Consider the following 9966-nt stretch of genomic DNA (forward strand, 5'->3'; position numbering starts at 1 on the left):
TGGCTTAATGTCTTAAACTGCATGTTGCATCACATTTAATTCAGCAACACACTGACCTTCTACTCGCTTCAAACACAGAAACTCTGTCTCGATGTTTTGACTCTCTTTTTTCCAGCAGCGTAGTAGTTATGGTGAGTGATGTGTGAGGGGAAAGGAAAAAGACAGAAACCTTATCCTGTCCTGTGTCTGCACTCCAGCACCAAGTGTCATTATATCCCTGTCTGCTATATTACCTCCCCTCTGTTCCTCTGCCAGATATGTGAACCTTACACCATACTAACCTGCTGCCCTTAACCCAGGTCCTCCACATTTATGTCAGTGTACTACACACACCCAGAGAAAGATGAAAAGCTTTATGGAACCATGGTTGATTTAGAAATCAATACTTCTTTGTCTCCCTGTGTCAGAAAGCAGTTCATTATATGCCTTAAAGGAGCTGAGGTGATATCATCTCAAGAAGCTTGGACAGTGGGACCTGCTGAGCCTGTACATTTGACGACATGGTGCTTTGTCGCTGCAGACGAGTCAAGCAAATGTTTTTTCCAAAAATAGCCAAAAGGTACTTAGACTGGGCAAGTGAATTATATCAAGACTGTATAATTCTGGAAAATTTACTATAAAATAGTATCTGTTGTCATGTTTATCCTTCAGCACATGTGTAATGGATTTTATTAGTGTTAGTCTACAGTTGTAGTCTGGTCAAACCATTAGCCGTGCAAGGACAGTTGGAACCCATTTCCATAGTGGAAGGACAGTTGTGGATGATATGATTTGGCGGCTAGCACATAACTGTATATTTTTGGAGAAATCAGTGTGATTAAGATGGTTAGTGACCTTGACAGTTATATTGTGTTTCACAGGGATACCCCAATACTGCAGATGTGTTTTAATGGACATCTGGACGGAGAAAGTTCTTGACAAATCTGGAATAAATTGTCCTTGTGAAGTCATGCAGGGATACTCAGGGAGGTTTTGTGAATTTGAATTGCTAATAATGAATGCAATTCTATATATCCATTTGTTCTGTAAACATAAAGTATGTGTGGCTGTGGTAATGCCAGTATAATGCTACTGAGGCTTTTACAACAAAAATTATGCAAAGGATAATTGAGAGCTGATGTAAAATTTTCATTTAAAGGAGTCATGCTTGAATTGCTGTATTTGAGTGTTTCCTGTGAATAGAATTCATTTGGCAGGCCACACACAAAGATTTGCTCTCAACCAAATGGATTTTTTCCCAAAATCAGTGGGGTTGTAGCGTGGTGGTGTCAGTGTAATCCCCCCAACAATTTTGAGTTCACATGACCCCGGCGGCCTTTTGCCTTGTGACTCGTTCAGGTCAACATTTTGCATATTTTAAGGTGCACATTATAAAGTGTCTTGGAAACCGTTGGAATTTGATTACCATTAAATTCACTGTGAATATAAATGGTCCCAGAGTGTGAATTCTCATTTTATTGTTGACCCACTGACCTTTCCTGCAGAATCACTACCAAGCCAACATTTCAATTTGGAGACTAGAAATATCAGAATCCATCACATCCGACACATTGCCATTAAGTACATTTAAATCAACTCGTGGTCAATTCGTGCCACAAATCTTAACTTCTCTTAGACCCTCAACTTGCTTTCATTTCCAAAGTTAAACAAACATGAAGCTGCAACTGCAGCCACTTCTCCCTTAAATAGGCAAAGCTATGCCTGTGCATTTTTAATGAGCTGTTGTTTTCAACTTTTCACTTAAAAGTACTCAAATTAGCAGAGATTAGAGGGATACACACAACATACTCCTTCAAAATATAGAAAAATAACCTCAAAAAGTGATGTTCTCCTGACAGCACTGTACCATAACATAGTCCTGCAGCCAGGTAGAAGTGCCCCAGGTAGACCACTGTATCTGCTTTAGCTTTTCTCATATGTAGACGTGCCCTGTATAAATATGTATACTAACCGAGGAACACAACAAGACAGCTGGGATGAGACTTGAGCATCTTTCATGCCGTTTTAAGTGGGACGTCTTTTGAAATTTCATGACTTTTATCACACTTACACAAAGCAGCCAGACATCACAGGCCACAGTTTGGCAGTATTTAATGTCACCGTTTTGTAGACCTTACACATGTCTTAAACTATGCAGTGGAGATTTCAGTTTTTTTTTTGTCTCCTGAGTAACGACCAAAATCTTTCACATATGGCTGGTCAGAACCCAGACAATACTGTCTGTGCTGCAAATGTTTGGAGTTTTGTTATATTCGTCAACAATGTGTGGGCTTCTTCCTTCCACCGGGGCGGTGTGGTCTCTGTCTGGGCCTTTAGTGTGGTGATGGACATGTCACGAAGTCTCTGACCTGCCTATCTGCTACTTCAGCGAGTAGTGAAAGAGGCCTTTAGGAGGTCTCCGCCTCACTCTCCTCATCTCTGCTTTCCTTAGAAGTGATGCCAGGACAATAGAGGGAGAGGAGTGTGCACGGCTTCACACCAGCTGTGAAAGCTCAGAGCAATTCTCTGTCCAGATTTCTGCAACTCGCCCACTCGTTTGATTTTTTTTCGAGCCTACGCTTTCCTCTTTGCCTTCACTGTCTTTTAATGATCTTCATGTCACTCCAGCAGTCTATCACATGCTTTAATTGCTCCTGTGGAATCGTGTTGTTAGAGACTTAATTGGTCATGTCTGTGAAACTGTCATCAAAATGATGTTTGACTTGGTTGAATTAATATCTGGAAAAATTCCACTTTTGAAAAACAATAAAATAAAAACTTTATTTTCTGTAAATATCTAAACAGATTTACATAAACTGGGGCATTACTGCAGTTAGATAAATATGGCTGCTGAAATCTCTTGTAGGTGGAGCATTCAGCCCTCTCACCTTTAATAAGTCTCCACCATTCAATAAACAAGGTTCTCTTTATTCTAGATCCCAAGGGATGGAAAGTTGTTTCTTTTCAACATCCGCACTGATCTCTGTAACTTAAGTACTTCTCTAAACCCATTTCAGCTGCTTGGCCAACTGGCCAATGTGTCACATATGGTGCTTTAAGTTTGAGCACTCTCCAAGTGAGATAAAAGCAGACTCAGTCATAAATTTGAGCTTAAGATTTAGAAATGTCATCCAGTATTTTCTGAACATTACTTTATGTCACAAAGTTTTATTTGGGCCAGAGTCACAGTAGCCACTGCTGCCATATCCATCTGTGCTTGATTTGTTTGCAAAGAGTTCCCGGTGAAGATTTTGGTGTAATCCGAGGGAGTGCGGAATTACTTGGTCTCGCTATTTTGCTCCGCAGGCATCCTGAGACCGTGATGAGCAATGACTTTATCCCCAGTGTTTGTACATTGGTGTCTTTGCTTATGCATCTAAGTTACACTCAGAGGACGTGTGCATGCAGAGTTTGATTGATGTGTGTGATAATTTCCCCGTTGGCAAACATTTACATGCGCACTCCGTCATTTGTGGCCTATTTAGATTGGCAGAGGTGCAGTCCTGATTGGCTGGTTTCACCGAGGTCTACGTGAGACAGATTTGTTTGACTGGGCACTCCAAAATACGGGGAGCGTGATTAAAAACTACATTGCCTTCATTTCACCCCTTGTTGGCCTCAATGGTTTCGGCTCTACATCATTCATTTACTCACAGCTTTTTGAACTACTTCTTTCCACGGTGGAGCTTTATTTCATTTTTTCATGGCTGCAATAGATGGGGAGAGGAGCAGTAGCTTGGGCAAATAAGGTCACGTCGACATACGTGACAAACACATGTGTGTGCCTTATCCACAAAATCTTAAGAACAAGAAGTGGAAAGCTACAGTGGTTAGTCATATACGAGAATTGTGATTGTAAAATTCAGCTCTAAAAATAGAAACCACCCAAATCCTGGGCTTGTTCTTTTCCAGGCCTGGCTCTCTCTCTCAGACCACAGAGTAAGGACGTTAGATGGGCCAGAACACTGGAGCATCCAAAAGCCTCAGGATCATTATTCCATTTGAACATATTATACATAAACATACAAAGGCATGTTCTCTCCTGTGAATCCTGTTCTCTTGATTGGACAGTCACTCAGTCAGAAAGTCTCCTCTGGAAGGCTCCTGGAATCTGATGGGAGAACCACAAAGTTCCCGAGTTATCTTTGGATTCCCCCAGCTTGTTTTACTAAGGACTCGGCCAAACGTTGCCTTTCCCCTGCTGATAAGACAGCTCCCATCATGCCTCACTCAAAACATGGAGTGTAGGGAGAATACTGCTGGCTGCTGCTGATGATCTAAGATTACTCTTGCTTTTGAACTTTTAATCCAATAAAAAATACCGCTTGCGTAATACCTATACATTGCCGTGGAAAGAGTAAAACGGCAGTGGGAAACAGAAAGAGAGGCCCCTCGTATCCATGTCAAGATGACTTCGACAAAGTGGTGAGTGGTATTTTTCTCCCCCCTGCAGGGCGTAGAATTACTACTTATGACTGGCACATCTTACATTACTTTCCTAGTTGCAAATATTTCCTTGTTGTTTTTCAATTCCCTGTATGCTGACGTAGAGGAGGTTGTAACCTTAATATATTCACTGTATGCGAGCAAATATTGGCCATTGAACATTTGAAAGGGAAATAAAGAAGTGTACAAGTATATAGAGAAAACACTGAGATGAAAGATGGATGACTCCTTGCTGTGACATTGTGGCTGAACTGCTGCATTACGCAACCTCCCAACCAAGCTTCAATCTTTATTCAAGACTTTGTGAGAATCTTGTTTCATCTGTTAAGCTTTACCCTCACAGTCTTATTGATTTATTCAAATCTTTTCCTATCAGACATTTATGGTAGAAATGTTGATGCCGGAGGCCAGATTATGTTAGGTTATTCTCATCTCTCAAGGTTCATGGTTTGTGGTCTGGTTAATTGTCCTGCTCGTTTTTCATTTGCATATGGTCTCACGTGTCATTTCATATGGGAGGCTGGCACATTATGATCTCCAGGACAGACGAGCCTCTCTGTTCCAGCAAGATGACACTGATATGCTGCTATTAACCTACAAATGAGAGTGCAAGTGGAATCGCAGTCTCTGCAGATTCCAAAGTAGACTGATTGCTTCAGGCATCCTACTTACAGTGGTCAGGATCTGTCTCTTATACACATCTCCCCCCCCAAAAAAAAAAATCCTACACTTAACTCATGGAACATATTGTTCTCAAGTTTTCAAACCACATATGGCTCCAAATATCTTTACCACTTAACACAGTACTTGGAGCGCTGGGAGAAGTGTAATTATTAAAGCACTGGATCCTCCTCATGTAAATTAATTTCATGGCGCACACATCACTCAAGTCTCCTGTCTCTGCTAAACTTGTTCTTCACAGAAAAGCTCAGTATCTCTGTAGCACACACTGTACCGCTCCACTTCGCCCAAGCTGAAACTTTTCTTTAACTCAAAGGGAACCCTCAGTGCAATGTAATAAATTGGATGTAATGAACACAACTATAAGTTTTGCTGTGTATCATTATAGATTCAAAAGGAAAAATGGGTTAGACTCCCAACCCCAACAAAAGTGACTTTCCTTTTCTCTTTCATATTTTTTTCTATATATTATTTCTCCCATTTTTTCAAGTTTTCATACCATAAATATAAATGTCATGTGAGTTTTTTTTAATGTTCTGTATGTGGTTGTACTTTATAAAAACGTTTTTATGGATGGTTGTGGCTAAAATGGAAAGCAACAGGGAGACTCAAATAGCCTGTACATTCAGTGTCTGCAACAACTCAATGGGTCAGTCACAAGAGAGGAAATATTTTCCTGCAGATCTGCTGGGAAATGTTTGTAGCATATCTGCCGGCTGTTATTGTTTTTTTTTTTAACAAACCCAGGTATTCATGCTAAAATGTTCCTTCAGTGCTCCAGCTGACACTCATCAAACAACAGTGAAAAAAACCAGCACATAAAGCTGTGGGGTTTTTATAAATAACTTGTCCCCCTGCAACAAAATGATAAAATATTACAGTAAACTGCACCCCCCCCTAACATTAAAAGATGGAGTAGCTTTCTTGTATTGCTCTTGGTTTCCCCTTTCCTCATGTGGTTTATTATTCTTCTCTTTGGCTTGCATCTCTGCCAGCTTTACAACTCCCTCACTCCCACACACCACTCACCCTCTGTTAGGAGTTACAGTCCAGAGTGTGGGGCATGCTCTCTGCTGAGTCCCTCGTCTGCCATCTGCTCAGGAAAGAGTCGGAGACTGAATTGCCGCAGCCAAACCTTCAGCACCTTGAATGAATGATTTCCATATTCTCACACTCACAGCAATGCCTTCAAAAAGTCGGCTTTTGATGATAAGCATGGCTTGCCTTATTTTTCTTGGCAATGTTCCTGATGACTAGTCCGTTTTACGCAGAGGAGGCTCCCTGCTGCTGACTGCTGGAGCACCAGAGCATGGTTCGAGCTTCTTTTTTCTTCCAATTAGTGTTTTCCTAAAAAGATCCATTTATAAAAGATGGGAGGAAGGAGAATTCTAATCAACTTGTGAGGTTTAATCCTACTGTAATCTGTTGCAAACTGCAATCCCGAGCCAACACTTGCAAACAATTATATCGCTGGTACCTAGGGGCCCGATCTGATTGGTCTGTTTGCCTTGCGCTGTCTTGGGAGATCCTGTAGTAATTGAGTCGGCTCCCTGGCTGACGGCTTGTGAGCTGCTTTTATAGCTCCAGCAGTTCCAGCCCTCTGTAGATGTGTGGTGTTATTAAACCCAGACCGCAAGCGGGACATGACATTAGGGTATAATGCGTTGCACTGATGCATACTGTGTGGTATCCCACTGTTCCCTAGCTGTCCCTGTCACTGTCCTTTGCAGACAGACGCCACTCCTGAAGCAGGCAGTTTTCCCTGCTGGCAGCCCTCCCAGTAGCCTGTAGAAGTCATCCTCCTTTCCGCCAACCCCTTTCATTCCCTCAGAGCCCCTCTCTGCCAAAGGGCCTGTTTGGCTCATGCTCTGGCTCAGATAAACAACAAAGAATAGGTCCAAAGATGCTTTCACAAGGCACATGGTACGGTGCTCTTGTTTCGGTTTGTGGATTGTCTTTAGTCTTACATCCTTCTATTAGAATTTAGATTTGATCTGCTGTGGCTTTACAGTAATATTAATGACTGTGGAAACTGCTGAGTTTCTCCAGCAAGATATTTCCCTTCCAACTTGATAAATTTTAATTTTAATGCACATTGTGGAATGTTTGACCATTGCATGTTTTCTTCTCTCTAGGTAACTGCGACAGATGCAGACGGCGGCTCCTTTGGCTCCGTTACCTACTCCCTTGGCTCCGGCATTAACAGCGCTGTTCCCTCTCAGTTCACCATTGGAAAGGAGACCGGCCAGATCTGCACTAGTGCTTTACTAGACAGAGATCAAGGGCCGGCCAGCTTCGACTTTACTGTTACTGCAGTGGATGGGGTGAGCCACCACATTTTGAAATCATGCTTAATATGAATCTATTGAGCCACAGAGTAATCCTATAAACACAGCAGCCGTGCTTTTCATACTGACAGGAGAGCAAAGACATGGCCAACTGTGCAGAAAAACTTTGATTTGAGCAGCCAAGTAAAGAGGAAAAGCTTGAATGACTCTCCATGGCGGGCTTACTCAAAAGTTAGTATAGCATCCTGTTGACTTGATGCCAGATAATACTTAAAAAATAAAAGGTTAAAAATGAAACAAAATTACTGTGGTCATGTTAAAGCAATCAGATGGAGAAATGCTTCGACTGTCAGGCAGTAATATTTTAACAAGTTGGACTGCCGCCTCCCTCGTTTTTGCCACCTGGTCCAAATGAAAAGCCTGCACTGTATTTTCTGCGAATGAAAAGCCTATGAAACAGATTGTTTTGTTGAGGCGAGCCCTCTCACCCTCTACGGGTCATGACATATTGCTCTTTCCCGAGGGAAACTATCAATCTGTATCCCTGCACGAACCTGCTGGGACTATATTTTAGAGGGTATGCTATACATCGAAATTTTAACAGGGTTTACTGCTGGTTTTTACTAGCACCATTAATGTGGCCTAAATCCCGCTTTTAGGTGTGTGTGTTTTTTTTCTGTTCATGATTTAGTGTATGTGAAGGTTTAACAAAAGAGCTTTTTGTTTCCTCTGCAGGGTGGACTGAGCTCAGTAGCCTATGTGAAGGTAGATCTGGTTGACATTAATGATAACAGACCCGCGTTCTACCCAGTCAGCTATGCTGTTAGTTTGAGCACGCAGAGCGCCCCTGGGACATCTGTTGTCAGAGTGACGGCCTATGACCCAGACTCAGGCGAGAATGGCAGAATTACATACAAAACAGTACCTGGAGGGGCCTCGCCGTTCTTTACACTCAACAAAGACACAGGTTGGCAAAAGTACTTTTCCTGTTCCTGCAGACAATTTAATGTATTTTTAAGATTTCAATTATGGATTTTTTCCAAAAATGTTATCTTGCAATTATAAAAAGAGCCTGTTTGAATGTTTTTGTAGGCGTGATCTCCCTGTCTCGGTCCGTCTACGGAAAGGCCAACTCTGTCATTCCCATGGTAATCTCTGCTCAGGATGGCGGTGGGCTGGTTGCCCTCGTCAATGCCAGAGTCAACATTAGTGTGGTGGCGGGGCTGGTGGCGCCACCTGTGTTTGAACAGACTCAGTACTACTTCACTGCAGCGGAGGACGCCCTGCGGGGAACAGTCATTGGCATTGTCCAGGCTAGCAGTAAGACAGGTGGGGGCTCCACACACATGCTCCCTCTTCTTCTGTCTCACTCACTCACTCACTCACTCACTCGCTCACTCGCTCACTCACTCACTCACTCACTCACTCACTCGCTCGCCCACTCACTCGCAGCCCATATTGAACAGTTCAGTATACATTTATCAGTCACACTGGATCATGCTGAAAAGAGTTTCTTCTCTGCTCCCCGCACCACTTGTACAAATAGGTGTTGAGCCACTATACACATATAACTCTGAAATAACATCAGTCAAAAATTCCATGTCAGAACTTTGTTGATATAGTAACTTTCTGCATTTTCAGAGCTATTACAGTCATGAAAATTGAAAAATGACATCTTTGGAGTTTGCTCTTACTTCGGTGCTTTTAGTGCAGCCTCCTGGGTTGTTGTGACATGTGTTTTGTCATCTCTCTCTTTTCAGGCACCTCTAAAGATATCTCCTACACCATCAGCTCTGGAGACCCTGCAGGCTACTTCACAGTGGATCCTGAAACTGGGGCTCTAAGGACCAGTCTGCCCCTGGATCATGAAGCCCAGTCGGCTCTTGATTTGGAGGTGCAGGCCCGCAGTGGCAACCCTCCAGCCTTTGGCCAGACCCGTGTCCACATTACCATCGCAGACATCAACGATAACCCACCTGTTTTTCTGCCCTCGTCTTCGGAGTCCCTGCTGCTGCCAGAACACACAGAAATGGGCACAGTGGTGTATCGGGTACAAGCTGAGGACAGAGACTCTGGAGCTAATGGACAACTGAGCTTCGACCTTTCTTCTCCTAGTGGAATCCAGAGGACCTTCAGCATAGAACGCAGCAGTGGAGAGATCCGATTGGTGGGGAGCCTCAACTATGAAACCAGCCCCCGTTATGACCTCCAGGTGGTTGCCAAGGACAGTGGGGTACCCCAGCTTAGCGCTACCTTCATGCTAGTGGTTCATGTCCAGGCAGAGAACGACCACGGACCTGTGTTTGATACGCTCACCTATCGTGTGGAATTAAAGGAAGGTACTCCGATAAACACACGCTTCCTGCAGGTCAGAGCTCTGAACAGGGAGACCCCTGGCTCAGGTCACTTCAGCCCCCTGGCGTATCACCTGCGTCCAGATGGAGATGCTGCAGGGTTTGGCATTGCTGCAGACAGTGGCTGGCTGTTTGTGAAAAGCGCTTTAGACAGAGAAGTTAAGGACATGTATCTACTTACAGTGCTGGCCAGCGCTGGTCACGGACAGTTAAAGAAA

The 9966-nt window shown here is 43.2% G+C and overlaps 1 protein-coding gene across 1 annotated transcript in view; it reads left to right on the top strand.

Moving 5' to 3' along the window:
* The window catches only part of LOC111657810 (protocadherin-16-like), a 72580-nt gene that overhangs the window by 46268 nt on the left and 16346 nt on the right, over positions 1-9966 (top strand). The window contains exons 2-5 of the mRNA XM_023410130.2: positions 7242-7430; positions 8130-8361; positions 8487-8723; positions 9155-9946. Of these exons, the coding sequence (XP_023265898.1) occupies positions 7242-7430; positions 8130-8361; positions 8487-8723; positions 9155-9946 (1450 nt within the window). The remainder of the gene's footprint in view (positions 1-7241; positions 7431-8129; positions 8362-8486; positions 8724-9154; positions 9947-9966) is intronic.

This window comes from Seriola lalandi, unplaced genomic scaffold (assembly GCF_002814215.2).
Source record: "Seriola lalandi dorsalis isolate HSWRI2012SDOR001 ecotype SW California unplaced genomic scaffold, Sedor1 jcf7180002054413, whole genome shotgun sequence".
Classification (NCBI taxonomy): domain Eukaryota; kingdom Metazoa; phylum Chordata; class Actinopteri; order Carangiformes; family Carangidae; genus Seriola; species Seriola lalandi.